This window comes from Cricetulus griseus, chromosome 5 (assembly GCF_003668045.3).
Source record: "Cricetulus griseus strain 17A/GY chromosome 5, alternate assembly CriGri-PICRH-1.0, whole genome shotgun sequence".
Taxonomy (NCBI): Eukaryota; Metazoa; Chordata; class Mammalia; order Rodentia; family Cricetidae; genus Cricetulus; species Cricetulus griseus.
In genome coordinates this window covers 134,079,241-134,097,344 of record NC_048598.1, presented here as the reverse complement: position 1 = coordinate 134,097,344, position 18,104 = coordinate 134,079,241, and the positions used below count along the sequence as shown (strand labels likewise).

Sequence of the window (18,104 nt, the reverse complement as noted above, 5' to 3'; positions counted from 1 at the left end):
GTTTTTTTCTCTCTGAGTCCTATTCTATCCCCTTGATCTTCCTGTCTATTTTTATGCCAGTACCAGGCTGTCTTTATCACTATAGTTCTGTAGCATCATTTGAGGTTGTATATTGTGGGACCTCTAGTGTCGATCTTGTGCTTCAGTATTGCGTTGGCTGTCTGTGGTCTTTTGTGATTCTACATGAATTCTTGTATTATTTTTTAAACTATGATACATGATATGGGGATTAAAGATCTCTTATAATTCATTTGTTTTTTCCCTACCTTACCTTTTACTGCTCTCTCAAAGCCTGTAATCCTTTGTAAGGATTAAAAAGCCTATAAATAAACACTATAACTAAAGTATAAAAGCATTTCAAAATTATTTTATATGTATAGGTGTTTGAACGTATGTCTGTGCATCACATGAATGCTTGGTGCCACTGGAGCCCAGAAAAGGGTACTGGTCCATAGCTAGAGTTACAGCCAGTTATGAGCTGCTATGTGGGTGCTGGCTATTTAAACTGGGGTCCTCTAGAAGAGCAGCCAGTGCTCTTATCTCTTGAGTCATCTCTGGAGCCTCCAGTCACTTAATGCTACTTTTGTTTTTGTAGTCACCTTTAGATAAGAAAACTTGTTAGAGGGGCTAGAGAGGTGGCTCAGCACTTGGGAACACTGACTGTTCTTCCAGACGACCCGGGTTCAATTTCCAGCACCTCCATGGCAGCTCACAACTGTCTGTAACTCCAGTTCTGGGAGACCCAAGACCCTTACACAGACATACATTCAGGCAAAACACCAATTCATATAAAATAAAAATAAATTTTAAAAACCCAGAAAACTTGTAAGAAGGGTCCAGGGGATGTAGCTTAGTTGGTATTCAGAATGTGTGGCCTGTACAAAGCCCTGAGTTTGATCCTCAGCCCTGGATAAAACAGGTGTGGTAGCACATACCTGGGATCTCAGTACTTGGGAGGTAGAGGCAGGAGGATTAGAGGCTCAAGGTCACCCTCAGTTCCATGCTGAGTTTGAAGCCAACCTGGGATTATTTTCCTTGAAGTCTTTCTTTCTTTCTTTCTTTCTTTCTTTCTTTCTTTCTTTCTTTCTTTCTTTCTTTTTGCAAACCACATGTGTCAACCTGTGTTAGTCCTGGTCCAAGCTTCATCTACTCCACCCACTCCTATCTGAGAGTGGAGGTACCCTAGGACTGTGCTGGCTAGGGCAGGCAAGACTACAAGGCATTCAGGATGTGGCCTATCTTTGTGACCAGCCTTTACACTCTCCAGAGAGGAGTTTTCATTCTTTGTACACATGCTCTTCTTGAGCTCAGTGGCCACTGCTTCCTCCCACTGACTTTAGCACCAGTCCTTGACCTGCACAGGTTAAACCCTCCATCTTCCATCTTTTGCCTGAAGTCTCACTAGTTACAGCCTTGTGCTCTGTTTCCAGGCTCTCTTTGATACTCTCAAGAGTGGAGATGGCCCAGGACTCTTTGTACCTATTGGATAGTCTCATTGAAGGGACAGTAAAATCCTAGCTTCTTTTTGGACCAGGGTCAAAAGTGGTTCTGTGATTCATCCTGGCTTCTGTGGGAGGATCCTCTGGGAACCAAGGTCCAGGCAGATCATGAGAGATAGGATGTGGTGTGTAGCCACCCCCAGGGACATGAATACCCTGCTGAGGCCCCGAATGTACTGCTCGGCCAGATTCTTCTCTTTCAATATTAGTATATCTTATTTATTTTTTATTTTTTATGTTTTTGGTTTTTGAGTCAGGGTTTCTCTGTGGCTTTGGAGGCTGTCTTGGAACTAGCTCTTGTAGACCAGGGTGGTCTTGAACTCACAGAGATATGCCTGCCTCTGCCTCCCAACTACTGGGATTAAAGGCATGAGCCACCATTGCCAGGCTCTATCTTTTTTATTTTTAAAAATTTCCATTAACTTTAGTGTGTGCATGTGGGTGTAGGTACTCAGCTCTCTCTCTCTCTCTCTCTCTCTCTCTCTCTCTCTCTCTCTCTCTGTGTGTGTGTGTGTGTGTGTGTGTGTGGGGGACAGAGGTTGATTGTCTTTCTCAATGGCTCTCTGCCTTATTATTATTACTTATTGTAATTCTTTAAATTTAGTATTGGAGAGGAGTGGGTATGCTCATGCCATGATGGCAGTCAGAGGACACATTTGTTGAACCTGTCCCCTACTTTCACTTTAAGTGGTGTGATGGCTAATTTTGGTTGACTGCAAACAGAATCAACTAAAACTCAAGTAGCTGGACACTCAAGTGAGGGTTTTCTCATCGGATCATTTGAGGTGGGAAGAAACACATGTATGTATGTATACTCATTCTATCAGTGCTGCTTCAAATAACTGACTAACACACATGGCTTCTAGGGTGCAGGTCACCAGGCTTCCACAGCACTTTCATCCCCTGAACCATCTTGCCAGTCCTCAACCTCACTTTTTTTTTCTGATACAAGGTTTCTCTGCATAGCCTTGGCTGTCCCAGAACTAGCACTGTAGACCATACTGGCCTCTAACAAAGAGAGATTTGCCTGCCTCTACCTCCCAAGTGCTGGGATTAAAAGGCATGCGCCACCACCACCCGGCTTCAACCTCGTTCTTTGAGGTAAGGTCTTTCATTGAACCTGGAGCTTACTGACTGGCTAGGACAGGCTGACCAATAAGCCCCTAGGATCCTCTTGTCTTTACAACTCAGTGCTTGGATTACAGATGTGTAACTTTTTACATGGGTTCTGGGATCTGAATTCAGATTCTTGTTTGTTTTGTCTTTTGTTTTTCGAGATAGGGTCTCTCTTTGTAATAGCCCCGACTGTCCTGGAGCTCTCACAGAGATCTGTCGGCCTCCCAAGTACTGGGATTAAAGACATGTGCCACCACTGCCCACTCTGAGTTAAGGTTCTTATGTTTTCATGTTTGAGCAGTCTTCTCTGGTGGCTACCCCTACAACACCAATGAATTTTTCTTGCAGACAACAATCATACGGCAGTAAGCTGTGTCCAAGTGCAGTTCATCTGGGCAAGGCTGACATCTAGGGAATATCCACACACACATGCTTCTGACCCCTAGGGCAGGGTGGTCTCCACTGTTGGGAGATTAGTTGCTTGAAACACACCTCAGCTTCAAACCAATCATCTAAATTACAGGCAGACTTGCAGAATGAGAGGTTGTGGCCACCGAAGTGGTATCTTCTACCTACCAGGTAGGAACTTGATCCAACACCATGTGGCTGGTAGAAACACTGCCAACCTCTTTCTGGCAGTGCACGTCCTGGGCAGCAGCACAGAGGTCATTTCACTCTCTGGCTGTAAGAAGGATGAACATTTAAGCCAGGCATAATAGGACATGCTCGGGCTGTCCTCATTCCGAGAACGATGAACATGCCTCTGTTTCTCAAGTGCTGGTGTAAGAGTCCTTCGGGAACCACTCCGGGCCCTTAACTCTGAATTTCAGCCAGCACATCTGTAGCAGCTGGGGGGAGTGTCAATGAAAAAAGCTTTTGTTTTTGTTCAGTGCATATTGCTCTTGTGGCAGTCCCAAAATGAAGAGAGGAAAGAAAAAGATGACAAGAATTGAGAGACACCCTTGAGATGAGTTTTCCAGTCCAGCCTTATTTTATAGGCGAAGAACTGAGTTTAAATAATTCGTAATTTTCATTTGGCCTCATTATTAGCCCAAATTGCAAGGCTGGGTTTTGCCTTCTTCCCCAAGGGTGGTCTATTGGTGGCTTAGGAACTGTCTAGGCCTGGAGCATCGAGAGGTGGGAGGAACCGACCGCTGGAGGACCAACTGGGGCTTGGGAGGCGATCGCGCTTCCGGAGCGCGGGGGCAGTGTCTGCAGGGCGTCTTCCGGCGGAGGCGTAAACAAGGCCCTGGCGACTGGAGGCGGGGCGGGCTGCGAGTGCGAGCCGTCTCGGCCGCTCTCCCGCTCGGAGCCCGGTCCGGGTGGCACCGCGCTCCCCGCGACACCGGCAGCCGCTGGCCGCGCGCGCCTCAGCGCTCGGCCGGGAGGTGGAGGCGCAGCTCGGGGGAGGCGGGTCGCCAGCGCTGGCTGCGCGCCGCGGTCCGCTGCTCGGCTTTCCTTTGTCTCCCGCCTGCGGGGCCGGAGCGGTCCCGGTGCACAGTCCAGCAGCCTCAAGATGGCTGATGGCAACGAGGATGCTCGAGCGGACGACCTGCCAGGCCCGGCCTTCGAGAACTACGAGGCCATGGAGCTGGCCTGCCCGGCCGAGCGCAGCGGCCACGTCGCCGTCAGCGATGGGCGCCACATGTTCGTCTGGGGCGGCTACAAGGTCAGCGGGGCGCGGCGGGGAGGGCTTCGCTTTCGGGGGGCGACAGTCGCGGCTCTTGTTCCTTCAGGAGAGCATCTTCCTTCCCTGCCTCCGTGGACTCCTCGGGGCTCCTGGGTTGTTGTCACCGCTCTCTTGACTTACGAGTCAGCCTACGCTCCCCGCCCTCGGCGTTGTTGTCTTTGGAGCGATCAGAGCCAGGCTGTGTTATGTGGGTTGAGTAGCGGGTGACTATGGCCCAAAGTTACGGAAAGGGGTGGAGGCGAGGTTGTGCGAGAATCACTCATACCTTTGGCACAGGTCACCCACGAAGGCTTAGCCATCCTGAGCTGGCTGTTAGCCGACAGATGCGATATTGTTTGCCCAAGGCCACAAGAATCGCTTACTCAACCTTCCCGAAGGTGTAGCCGTGCCATCAACACCTGTGCCGGTGCCCACCGACCTATTGTATGAACGCAGACCCATTTTCCTTAACTGGTTTCAGCTGAGAAAGGATCGCCCCTCAGAAGGCCTTACACGAAAATGAAAGGGAAAAATTCCACCAGTAACAAATGAATCCCCGGCAACATAGGTAATTGGAGTGTAGTTCTCAGGTCTTTGTCACCAGGTATCTGTTTAGAGTCATTTGCACTGCCTGTTACACCCTGAGCTGGGGAATACTGCTCTGTTGTCTTCTATTTAAAACGGTGCTAACTGGTTCTGTTGTACTGGTGGTTTTAGAACTCCCCGATACGCTCTAGTTCTTAGATTTCATTTGGTTTACATTCATCTGATCCATTTGAACCGCAAAACTATGAATACTGTTTTAATGTTAAAATGACTTCCCCCTTGGTATTGGCTTGAAATCCAGTTCTCTGCACCTGAGCTGAAACTGTTTACTTAGGGACTCTAGAAACAGTTTAGCTCACGGTACTGGCGACCTGATCACAGTTGGCCATTTTTGAGATAACTGTCTTGATAACTTCATTTGGTTTAATCATTAGTTATTTTGCCAGTCCTTATTAATTTGTCATGTTGTCCCCAGCTTCCAAGGACTAGGTTCTTAGAATTGGTGTCCAAAACTTCAGAATTAGAGAACAGATGTGTAGTGACCATTATTAAAATGTAAATTCTGGGGGTGGAAAAGTGGCTCAGTAGTTAAGAGAATTGGCCATATTTCGGGTTGGAGTCTTAACACCCACATAGCAGCTCACAACTGTTTGTAACTCCAGTCCTAGGGGATCTGACACCCTCCTTTGACCTTTTTGAGCACTGCACCAGGGGGTGCATGGACAGTTATTTAGGCAAAACTTACACACATAAAATTAATCTTTTTTTAAAAATGTAAATCCTCTTTGAGGAAGGTAGACCTGTTGATCAATCACACTTCAGTCTTAACTGTGTTATTCATAATTCTGTTTGTAAGAAAATGTTGAGCATTGAGCTATGGTGTCATTGAGTTTGGCCTCGAACTCTTGATCCTTCTGTTTCTACCACACAAGTGTTAACATGCAGATGAGACTCTTCCATAGTGTGTTGGGAAATTGTCAGAGTGGGAATTTTCTGATTTGGGGTTTATAAGGTCTCAATGCCTTGAAATCAGTCACTGTCAGTGAAGTAGGTGATACAGAAGCCGCAGTCCTCCACTTGGAACAAAGACAGGGTTTTGGTAGCTCTGGCTGGGCTGTAAGTTGCTATGTCAACCAGGCTGACCTCAAACTTCTAGAAATCCATCTGCCTCTACCAGTGTTAGGATTTAAGGTGTGTGCCATCACTCCTGGCAACCTCTACACGTCTTTGGTTGGAACCCTTGAATAGGCACAGGAAGCCTTGGAGATCTGAGGCAATCATCTGGCTTCTTCCTAGTAGTTGTAGTTGTCATCTTCCCTGTCGTGGCCCCTCCCAAACAGCCAGCAGGGTCAGCCCACTGTTTGCTTTCTAGTCCTGTGACCTTTACTTCTCTTACCACTCCAGGAGGACAAGAAGAGTTGCATGGCTGGCTGCTCCCATTACTATATAATATTCAAGTGTGTGGTCCCTGCCTCACTTTCAGTGAAGAGCGGATTTGATTGTGTTTTGTCATGATCAGGAAGTGGCCAGGGAGGATCTAGGAATGCAGTAAGGCAGTCCTCACTGGAAAGGAAGATTCCTGGTCTCACCACTGCTTGCTAAAGAACCCTGAGCAAATTATTTATACTTTAAAATCTTGTAATCACTTTTTTGTTAAGATTAAATAAAGCCATTTGAGGACATATAGTAAACTTTGTCTTTGTTAGAGTTAATACTTGAAGGGACCTAGAGTAGAACATAGAACAGAACAAGGAAATTACAGTTGTTGCCGAAGACTCAATATTTGCACAGTTGTAATTTTGCCCTCAGAATGAGAGGATGAAAGGAAAATTTGGCTAGAATACCATGTGAGCATGGCCAGAGCATTTAAGTCATCTAAAGTCAAGGAACTGAAATCAAGTGTGTGGTCTGGTCTTTCCAGGATACAGCATGACCTTAACGCAGCAGTTTTCAACCTGTGGGTTTCTACCCCTTTGGGATCGAAGACCTTCAGGGCTTGCCTAAGACCATTTTGCATATCATATATTTATGTTGTAGTTCATAACAGCACAATTACAATTATAAAGTGTTAACAAAAATAATTTTATAGTTGGGGATCAGCACATTAGGAAGTGCATTAAAGGGACTCCCCTGGGGCCCCTGTATTATTTACAAGTGTTGTGTCAAATGTTTGACTGAAGGTCTGTCTGCCTAAGCATCCCTATGAACTATCAATATCATAAATAGTATCTCAGATAAGATACAAAACCCATAAAATGGGGCTGGAGAGATGGCTCTCTTAACCAGAGCACTGACTGCTCTTCCAGAGGTCCTGAGTTCAATTCCCAGCAACCACATGGTGGCTCACAACCATCTGTTATGAGATCTGGTGCCCTCTTCTGGTGTGGAAGCAGATACATGGAAGCAGAATGTTATATGCATAACAAATAAAATCTTAAAAAAAAAAAAAAACCCATAAAATGCCTCTTTAAAATACCAGTTACTCCGGCAGGGAGATGGTGCAGTGGGTAAAAAAAAATCACTGCACAAGCCTGATGATCTGAGTTTGAGCCTCAGAAGCCATGTAAAGGTGGAGGGAGAGACCTGACTTACAAAATTGACCTCTGAGAACCGCCAAATAAGCACTATGACACTTGTGCTGACAACCCATATCACATACACACAACACACTAGTAGTAAGTTAAAAAATAAAATGGCAGTTGTGTACACTTGCAGTCTTTCTTATTCTTCATAGAGTAATCAAGTGAGAGGATTATATGACTTTTATCTGCCCAGAGAAGAGCTTTGGATCTACAACATGGAGACTGGAAGATGGTAACTGGATATTAGGGCAGGTGGGGGAAGGGGGGAATATAAACTTTAAATAATTGCAAAGTTGAAAACACATTCTGGGGGAGGGGGCTTTCTTTTCTTTTGAGACAGGGTTTCTACATAGCTCTGACTGTCCCTAGAACCTAACTATGTAGTCCAGACTGACCTTGAATTCAACAGAGATGCCCCTGCCTCTGTATCTGCCTCCAGACTTCTGGGATTAAAGGCATAATGCCCAGCAGAAAACCCATTCTAATTAATGAGAATATTGTAGTTAAGGATGCTAAGCTCTCTCTATTCTAGTTTAGATTAGTTGCTGAACTTAGTGCATAGCAGATACTGTCATGCTTTCAGAAGCCTCTAATCAAGGCTTGGTCAAATTACCCTGAGGTAGGTGACGTAGAACCTGGAATGGGAAGATGTTACAAGTGTGGTTTGGTATTTTGAAAAAGAGGTCTTTAGTTTGCCATAATTGTTAGGTTTTGCATGGTTTATAATTTATTGGCTCAAAAGAAGTTTTGAGAAAAGTCTCTTTTAGAGTACTATTTTCTAGGTTGCATTAGTAGTTGAGTAGCAAAGTACTTGCCTGTCCAACATGAGGCCCTGGGTTTGCTTTTTTCACCTGAAAAAAAGATCTGTTTAAAAATAAAAGAGCAGGGCGTTGGTGGCACACACCTTTAATCCCAAGCACTCGGGAGGCAGAGGCAGGCGGATCTCTGTGAGTTTGAGTTCAACCTGGTCTACAGAGTTCCAGGACAGCCAGGGCTACATAGGGAGACCCTATCTCAAAAAACAAAACAAAAAATTACCCAGTGATATCTGAGGGTTTCTCAGGATCTTCTGCCTGTCAATAACAGTGTGAGTCAAGGACATGTTAGTAGACTGGACAGGTTTCTCAGAGTACTGGGGTCACCTTTTGGGGGCTTCTAAAGGTGTTTCCCAGTAGTTCGTTTCATGAAAACTTTATTCTTTAAAAGACTTTTGTTGCTTACTATCTTATTGTCAATCTTGGAGCCAGAATGGTAATCCTATTTGGTTTAAGGCAGGTCACAATTATTTTTGTAAATAGTAAATGAGTTCATATGGGCTATTTGCTAATCTTTTTTTAGAGGACTGGAAAATTCCCAAAAGAAGAATTCAACATATTTCTTAAGATCAAGAATTTAAATAAGCCTACTTCAAGCTAAGCACAGATAAAGTAATTATGATGTAATCAGGAGACCTGAGGTGAACTATTAATTTTGTGAATCTCTACACCTGGGCATAGTGGCACTTTCATTTAACTCTAGCACTAAAAGAGGAAGCAGGCAGATTTTTGTAGTTCTGGGCCAGTCAGGACTACATAACTAGGAGTATTACATAGGGTTTTATTTAAATCACTAAAAGGTGACTTAATTTTAAAAAAATTGAATTACTCTGTCAGCACTAGGAATGTTGATGCTTTCCTTTTGGATCCTTAGCCTACTTAAAAGCAAACTAGGGCCATGGAGATGGCTCAGCAAGTAAAAGTGATTGCTGTCAAGTCTATGACCAGAGTCCACATGGAGGCAGACTTTTATGCATGTGCTCTGTCACAGCTTTGCCCAGACAGATACAAACCAGTCAGTTAAGACCATAGAAGTAAAAAGCCAACGGTTTGGGAAATGGTTTGAGAAACATCAGAGGTTTTCAGAGCCTTTCATTCTGCTTGTGTAAGCTCGAGTCTTCCACTATTGATTGGCCAGGTGTAAAATGGGGAAGCTGATTCCTTGGGTTATCTTGAAACTAGAAGACCCTAGATATTGTCAGCCTTCTTTTTCTTATTGTGGGATATAAGTTAATAAGCCTCGTGTATGTTACCCTCTGGAAAACTTGTCTAACCCTCTTTTAGGAAAAAAATCAACACTGAAGGCGACGTCCCCCCTTCCATGTCTGGGAGCTGTGCTGTGTGTGTAGACAGGGTGCTGTACTTGTTTGGAGGACACCATTCCAGAGGCAATACAAATAAGGTTAGTGTTTTTGAAGGATTATGGTTCTAAGCAGTTCAGAAGCTCAGGCTCCAGAAGAGACACCTAAAGGAATATGACTAAATGGCTGCAGACTAGGGTTTGTAGGATCGGAATGGAACAGTACTCACCCCATAGGCAGTGCTTCAACAGTGAGAAATCACAGTTCAAGGAAATGTCAGGTGGTTTTGTGATTTTTGAGATCCTGGGAGAGAACTGTGGTGTGTGTCACTTAAGTTCCAGACCATTCCTTCTTTGCTTATATGAACAAATGCAGATGTGGCAGAAACATAAGTGGGTACTACCTGAAAAGGCTTACAAGGGAGTGAAGCTGGTTTCCAGAGGGTGGGTAACAGAGTGGTTAATACTAACACTGGGCTGGAGAAATGGCTCAGGGTTTAAGAGCACTGACTGCTGCTCTTCCAGAGGTCCTGAGTTCAATTCCCAGCAACCACATGGTGGCTCACAACCATCTGTAAAAGTAATCTAGTGCCCTCTTCTGGCACGCACTGTATACATGATTAGTAAGTTTTTTTTTTTTTTAATTATTTATTTAACACTGCTAGAGTTCAGGGTTTTACATTTGACCAAAAGGAAATTTAGGTGTCTCCGAAAGGTGAGGTATATGTGTTCTGTCACCTGGATTTGAATCCTGAGGCAAGTATTTAATCTTTTTTTTCAAGATTTATTTTTATGCCTATGGGTGTTTTGCCTGTGTGTATGTCTTTGCATCGTGTGTGTGCCTTGGGCCCGTGGAGGCCAGAAGGGAGTATTAGATCCCTTAGAACTGGAGTTATAGACTGTTAAAAGCTGCCATGTGGGTACTGGGAATCAAACCCAGCACAGACTGCTGTTCCAGAGGTCCTGAGTTCAATTCCCAGTAATCACATGGTGGCTCACAAACATCTATAATAGGATTTGATGCCCTTTTCTGGCATGGAGCTTTACATGCAGAGCGTTTATACATAAAATATAAATAGAATTTTAAAAAAACAACCAAACTTTACATTCTGTTGTAAATTCATAATCCTGATACAGACCAGTGTGGCAGCCAGTCTGTAGTCACACTTGGCACTGAATTAGATGGTACCTTTATCACAAAACACAGTTAAAAAACAAATGCCAATATTGAGTTTTCTATGTAATGAAAACTGACTGAAATCATTGCTTCTGACAGTTCTACATGCTGGATTCAAGGTCTGCAGACAGAGTGTTACAGTGGGAAAGAATTGATTGCCAAGGAATTCCTCCATCATCAAAGGACAAACTTGGTGTCTGGGTATATAAAAACAAGTACGTTTGAAGCACTGTAGGTTTGGCCTTTTGTGCAGAATGTAGTTACCCTGTAAGTACCCTAGTCAGCATTATAAGTAAGCATGGAGCACATCACATAGTAAATTAATACATGAGTTCATCTAACTTAGCACCTAAAAGCTAGTTGTCATGTTAAGCATTAGTTGAATAACATTTTTCATATACTCAACTCATTCCAGATATCAAGATTTAAAATACCCTGTGACCTAGTTTACAGATACTTAAATTCTTTGTTTTGGTTTTATATCAAACAGGTTAATATTTTTTGGAGGGTATGGATATTTACCTGAAGATAAAGTATTGGGAACTTTTGAATTTGATGAAACATCTTTTTGGGTAAGTGAAGTTTCATATTACACATGGCCTACTTAGTATGTTGAAAATACATTCTATTTTGTATTTTCTGAATTTTTACTTTCTGAATTTCTATTACATTTTGAAATTTTAATTTGTATGTGTGAGTGCATGCCTTAGTGCAAGTGACACACTGTTTCAAAGTCAGAGGATAACTTGGGGGAATTTGTTCTCTCCCACCAAGTGGGTTCTGGGGATTGAACAACTTAGGGCATCAGGCTTGGCAGCAAGCACCTTTACCAGCTGAATCATCCTACCAGCCCAGAAATCATTTTACATTCACCAGCAGTTTTCATTTTACTTGTTAATTAACTGGGCAAGCAAGGGTTATGTAATTCTATAAACAGTATTTGTAAACTAACACAGATTGTTTTCTGTAGAATTCAAGTCATCCAAGAGGATGGAATGATCATGTACATATTTTAGACACTGAAACATTTGCCTGGAGCCAGCCCGTTACCACCGTGAGTTACTGAGGAATGAAGTGTACTTAGAGGAGGGTACACCAGAGTTGGGAGGGGCCTGAAACTGACAGTTCATTCTTGTTGTTTTCTGGAATGAGGCAATTTGTAGCTTTATTGCTCTTCAAGGAGGACAAACCTCAGAAGTTTAACAAATAAATATAAAGACTGACTGACCAGTAGTGGCCTTTAATCCCAGTGCTTGGGAAGCAGAGGCAGATGAACATCTGAGCCCCCCCGCCCCACGTCTGTGTTGTACCTTCATTTGATAGTAACTAAATCGAGCTTTAAATTAAAAGTTAAAGATTAGATTTCTGCCCTTTTAAAGATACAATACAATGTGCCAGTCTTTATTTTTTTTAAAACTTGTTTATTTTTATTTTATTTGCATTGGTATTTTGCCATGGGTGTTGGGTCCCCTGGAATTGGAAGTACTGATGGTTATGAGCTGCCATGTGGGTGCTGGGAATTGAACCTGGGTCCTCTGGAAGAGCAGTCAGTGCTCACCCCCAGTCTTTTTTTTTTTTTTTAATTTTTTTTTTAAGCAACTATTCTGACATACTAACTTATTTCTATTAAAATATTCAGTTGTAGTATCAGCTTTTAATACTATTGCTGTCAGTAAACTGTACTTTGGCCTTTAAATGTCTGAGTATCTGGCATATACTAGTTCTGTGATATTCAGAAAAGACTGATATTTTCCCTGTTTATAAAGTTCACTTATTTATGTTTTTTTTTTTAAACCTTTTTAATAGGGTAAAGCACCTTCACCTCGTGCTGCCCATGCCTGTGCAACTGTTGGAAACCTGGGCTTTGTGTTTGGTGGCAGATACAGAGTGAGTATAAAAATAGGTTTTAACGACTTGCTTTTGGATACTTCAAATGGTAACTACTTACTTAACTCTTTTTTAGGATGCTAGAATGAATGATCTCCACTGTCTTAATCTGGATACATGGGAGTGGAATGAACTGTAAGTATTCCTTAGATATTTAGAAAAGCTTTCCAAAATACATTTCAGACCCTACCCTCTTCCCCAGTAGTATGTAATAAATGTGCTTCCAGTTTCTGTAATTTGGGTTCTGAATAAACATGATTACTGGGGTCCTTAAGGAATTTTATTTTTATTTCCAGTTTCCCTAACTGTGCCTGGTACAGCATGTTTGCTGAAAAGAAAAAGTCTAAAGTTGATTCTGCCTTCAAAGAACATAGTTCAGTATAAAGTATGAAGTTAATACTGAGAGGTTTCTTTTTCTCAAGCATGCTGTATGTTTTGTGGGTGCATGTTGTGTGTGTAAGTGTATATAGGTTCAAAGCTGACCTCAGGGGTCTTCAACTTTGTCTACTATATTCATTGAGGAAGTGGTCTCTCAACTAAACCCAGAGCTTACCAATATGGCTGGCTAGCATGCCTGCTTAGAGGATCTCATTGTGGCCTGATAAAAGCCACTCAGTGCCACCACAGCACTTAGAGGTGGGCTGCCCTGTCCTCTTGTTACTTATGTAGGTCCTGGGGGTCCAAGTGGTCCTCATGCTTTTATGGCAGTTTCCCTTCGAAGCCACCTCCTGAGACCCCAGGAAGCCTTTTTTCAAGCTTTCTTTTTCTAATAATCCATATACATTTTAAAAGAAATCTTCAACATTTCTCTGTGGTATCTGGCTTAAACGTAGTTTTTTGTGTATAAGGTTGTTTATGTGAGCATGTGGAGATTTAAGTATAGTCTCTGGTATACTCAGTGGTGTTCACCTTTTTTTATTTTGGGGTGGTTTTTTGTTCTTGTGACAGGGTCTTACACTGCAGTACAGGTTAGCATGGAATTTAGTACATAGCCTAGGCCCTTCTCAAACTTGTAGAAGTCTTCTACCTCAGCTTTCCATGTGCTGGGATTCTGAGTGTGAATCTGTTTGCCCTTTTGAGACATGGTTTCTCCCTGGCTCGTAGGACAGGCCAGCATACTCTAGGGGCTTACTTCCCCAGTGGGATTGCAAGCATGCATCACGCCTGCACCCCCACCCCTTTTTAAATAATGTGTGGGTCCTGCCGATGGAACTCAGGTTCTCAAGCACTTCATTGACTTAGTTATCACCCAGACTCTAGCCACAAATGGTGTAACTCTGCTGTTATTTTTAGAATTCCACAAGGCATATGCCCTGTTGGCCGTTCCTGGCACTCACTGACACCAGTCTCTTCAGATCATCTTTTTCTCTTTGGAGGATTTACCACTGAAAAGCAGCCACTAAGTGAGTCCTTTAAATCTTATCATGTATCATAGTTATGCATTGGAAGTGTACTACTCACTGAAATTCAATCCTAGCTGTATGCTTGCAGGTGGGCTTCATGTTGACCCATAACACCTTATAATTGTACACATTGTGACCTAAATCCATTTTGCCTAGTTAAAAAACATTACTTTGAGCACCTAAAGTCCTTGCTGAAAGGTTGTACATGCAGTGGCCTTACTTCTGTAACCACAGAGAACAGGAATAGGATTTAACTTAAGGAGCACAATAAGTGTCAAACTGTCAGGATGAACATACTTCATAGCTTTTTCTTTGTTTAATCAGGTGATGCCTGGACTTACTGCATCAGTAAAAATGAATGGATTCAGTTTAACCATCCTTATACTGAAAAGCCAAGGTATGAACTACCTAAAAGGTATAATTTCTTACAATTAATTCGTAAGTCTCATAAGTATACAGGATGCTTTGGCTGGATTTTATCCAACATTCTTAGGAAAATCTGTTACTCATTAAGGTTTATTAATATCATAATATCATTAATATCATACTTCCCAAAAGAAGACCCACCAACTACCTGAGTGTCCAACGCTTGCTTTTCTACCATCTGTATGAAGAACACTGTTAATGCTTTAAACTTTTCAAGAATGTACATGGAAAAAAAATCAAACCAAGAATTGTTCATGGTTTGTAGTAGCATTATTAAAGAAAGATTAAGTAAACTTTTTGAGAGGCAGGAAAAAAAATACTGGGTGAGTAGGCACATACCTGTGATACATCCCTTAGAGGCCAAAACCAGGAGGATCAAGGGCTGTGGGTTACGTGAGACACTAAATTGTTTTCTTCTTTTTAGACTGTGATGGGATAACTTTCTTTTTAGTCTCCAAAGGAATTGCTACAGGCAGTTACATACTTAGACATTGGTATTTGAAGTGAATTTAAGTATGCCAGCCTCCATTTTTTCATCCAGGCTTCTAATCCAAGTATAGTCATTCTGCTAAGACGTTTGGCAGACATGACCCTTCCACAGAATTATGCCGGGTGGAGAGCTTTAGTAACTTACTGCAGTCACTGTGTGCGAGGCCAAATTCTCCACTACTGCTTAGTCTCCATAAGACTTATTGCTAACAAAGACCTAGATTGTTCAATTAAAATCCCACATTATGTAGCCCTGGCTGGCCTGGAACTCATGTAGACCAGATTGGCCTCAGACTTAGGAGATCCACCTGCCTCCACTTCTAGCATGCTGGGATTGAAGGTGTCTGACACAAAGGCCAGCCTTATTAAAAACTTCTTTTACTTGAAAATTGGATTTCTTGCCATATTTGATCTGAATATAGTTTAAAGTGATCAGTTTGGACTTTTGAATTACATAGAAATCAAGGTTTTGTTTTCCATGCAGGTTATGGCATACAGCTTGTGCAAGCGATGAAGGAGAAGTAATTGTTTTTGGTGGTTGTGCAAACAATCTGCTGGTCCATCATAGAGCTGTAAGTACACCTTTACTGCTATGAACATAACATTTTTGTGTGTGCAGGCGTGTACCATGGGATGAGGACAATAATTGTAAATTACGTTCTTCCATCATTTGGGAACTCAAGGTTGTCATCCATGGTGACAAGAGCCTTTATCAGGTGAAACTTGCTGGGCCTTTTTTTTTTTTTTTTAATTACTTTTTGGAGACAGGATTTTGCTGTGTAGCCCATTTCTGGAACTCTTCTCTGTAAACCAGGCTGGCCTTGAACTCAGGTATCCACCTACGTGTGCCTCCTAAGTGCATGGATAAAAGGCATGCACCACCACTGCCTGACTGCTTTTTGTTTTTATTAAAACAAAGAACAAAACTCATGTGATTGGCATGTGCATATAATTCTCATGAAAACCAAAAGAGGGCATTAGCTCCCCCTAGAGAGCAAACAGCCCCAAGTACTGGGAACTAAATTCAGGTCCTCTGAAAGAGCAGACCTCTCTCTCTATCTCCAGATCCCTTTTTCTGTGGTGCTTAGGACTGAACACAAGGCCTATGAATGCTAGGCAGAACTTCACCAAAGCATATTCCCTCCCAGCTTTGGGTCCAGCTCTTGCCCTCACTGGGGTAGGACCTGCTGCAGTCCTCCTGCCTTTCCTCCTAGAGCTAGGGTTACAGGAATGCATCACACCAGCCTGCTTTCAGCATTTGCTTTCTAACGTGGTCTTCTTTTCTGCCAGGCACACAGTAATGAAGTACTTATATTTTCAGTTCAACCAAAATCTCTTGTACGGTAAGTTATTGCCAGGTACTTGGTACCAGGTATATGACTATTTAAAGGCAATAATGAATCCTCATTTAAGCTAATATAAACTTATTTTTTTCTTTTCTTGTCCACTTTTAGGCTAAGCTTAGAAGCAGTCATTTGCTTTAAAGAAATGCTAGCCAACTCGTGGAACTGCCTTCCAAAACACCTACTTCACAGTGTTAATCAGAGGTTCGGTAGTAACAACACTTCTGGATCATAAGGCCTCATAGATAATAATTCTCATCTACTTGCATGGAAAACGATCCTGTATTTGTCACAGAGTGGCACCCTTTGTATAATGATATGCATTGTTGTAGTTTGCAGCTTTCTGGGTTTTATGTGCATGTGAATGGCCTAGAGAACTTATTTTTGTGTCTAAAGTTTACAATAAATGTATTTAACACCAGTACCTGTCCATTGTTAAAGTAAAAACCCACTACATTAGCTTTTTATACCAAGAATGTGTATAACATTTTTTTACATTTATCTTTTGATAATTTGGATGTAATGTATCTGTAGCAACTGGAAAATGCTACATTTTTAGCCTTGCACTTAATGTAGCCAAGGCTGGTCTTGAATCAGTTATACTCCAGCCCCCACCTCTCAGTGCTAGGATTAAAAGTGAGCTATCACACACACTTGGGTGTGTGTGGAGATGGTGGCGCAGTGGGAGTGAAAGAGTCGTATACATGATATAGCCCATGCTACAGTTAATTTAGTACTTCAATCCTGGAACAGGTGGTCATGTTTACCATCTAGTTAATTAAAAAGTGGCAGTATGTACCTCATGAAGGCAGAGCGAGAAAACATGACTCTATTCTCTGTTCTCATCAGAGAGAGAAGAAAACTGGACCAGAAATCTTTAGGGATAAGCCTAAAAATGCACTTCTGATAATCTGATAGATAAGATATTATTTGATAAAAAAGAAAATGGCACACAACTGAATGACATTAAAAGGGAGAAATTAGGGTAGAAGGTGATGTATATGATACACAGAAACAACTGTCATTTTCCTCTGTGTGTTGTTTTTTTGCATTTGATGTAAAATTTGACAAAATTTTCAAGACACAAACCCCCACAAAACCAAGCAAAACCCCCTTGTGATTGGTTGTAATATGTGTGTATTAGATGTTATATATAGTAAACCTCTGGGCCAGTAGTTAATGCAGTTGAGCCACTTCAGGGTCTTTATATCATTAAATGAAACCTCAAGAATTTCAATAAAATGCAGAACAATTACAGATGTGTATCATTTAACAAATATTTTAGGAAATACTATTGTAATAGTTTATATATGTATATATATATAAAACTTGAAAAAAACCTTAAGTCCTTTTGGTGATATAGCAAGGCAATGTGTTCATTTGTAAATGTGGAAGTCCTATTAACATGTCTGCATCTTTGAACTTCCAAAGGCTATAAAACTGGCTCTTCACAGTGTTTCAGGATTTCATTTCAGCTATTTTCTTTTTACATGAAGAAGATTAGGTGCGGACACTTTCACTTTGCCAGGAATGTTTCTTGATAAATCTGTGTCCTAAAAAAGAAAAGCGCTTAATGTTTTCATGTCCCATGTAGTAAGTCATGTTTAGGGTAATCATATATATTCTACTGTCAGAAGAAAGGCATTATAACTTTGCTGAGCTGATTATACTTATTTTATGGCTCCTAGTAAGACAGCACTATATCAAGACAGTAGAAAAGATCTTGATCAGACCACCAGTCACCAGAGTTCTGAAGGAAAACTTTACCTTCACACTGCGGAATAAGTCTTTTTCTCTTGCTGTTGCTTCTTTGGAATGCATGAAACTATTCAAGGCTGTTTTTGCAGCTGTA

At 42.0% G+C, this 18,104-nt stretch overlaps 2 protein-coding genes across 4 annotated transcripts in view; one reads left to right on the top strand and one right to left on the bottom strand.

Moving 5' to 3' along the window:
- The first annotated feature begins 3,864 nt into the window (after positions 1–3,864).
- Klhdc2 (kelch domain containing 2) lies at positions 3,865–16,673 on the top strand. The gene is made up of 13 exons (XM_027418154.2): positions 3,865–4,284; positions 7,565–7,644; positions 9,512–9,629; positions 10,804–10,919; positions 11,195–11,276; positions 11,675–11,758; positions 12,511–12,591; positions 12,668–12,726; positions 13,885–13,994; positions 14,319–14,391; positions 15,394–15,481; positions 16,200–16,252; positions 16,364–16,673. Exons 1-13 carry the CDS (start codon positions 4,132–4,134, stop codon positions 16,485–16,487), a joined length of 1,221 nt encoding a protein of 406 aa, XP_027273955.1. The 5' UTR covers positions 3,865–4,131; the 3' UTR covers positions 16,488–16,673.
- A 699-nt stretch (positions 16,674–17,372) lies between these two features.
- Positions 17,373–18,104, bottom strand: part of LOC100771080 (nuclear export mediator factor Nemf) — a 50,464-nt gene continuing 49,732 nt past the window's right edge. For 2 of the 3 annotated variants that reach the window (XM_035445990.1, XM_027418152.2), the window contains 2 exons: positions 18,020–18,099; positions 17,373–17,805 (listed from right to left, as the gene is read on the bottom strand). In XM_035445990.1, coding sequence (XP_035301881.1) covers positions 17,728–17,805; positions 18,020–18,099 — 158 coding nt within the window. In that variant the 3' untranslated portion in view covers positions 17,373–17,727. The remainder of the gene's footprint in view (positions 17,806–18,019; positions 18,100–18,104) is intronic. The other variant, XM_027418153.2, reaches the window with a different exon arrangement.

What these genes read in the sequence shown, in the direction of transcription:
- Klhdc2 (XM_027418154.2), top strand. Translation starts at nt 4,132, where the DNA reads ATGGCTGATGGCAACGAGGATGCTCGAGCGGACGACCTGCCAGGCCCG. An exon ending in CCTTATACTGAAAAGCCAAG is followed by an intron (nt 14,392 to 15,393) that starts GTATGAACTACC and finishes TTTTCCATGCAG; the next exon opens with GTTATGGCATACAGCTTGTG. An exon ending in CAACCAAAATCTCTTGTACG is followed by an intron (nt 16,253 to 16,363) that starts GTAAGTTATTGC and finishes GTCCACTTTTAG; the next exon opens with GCTAAGCTTAGAAGCAGTCA.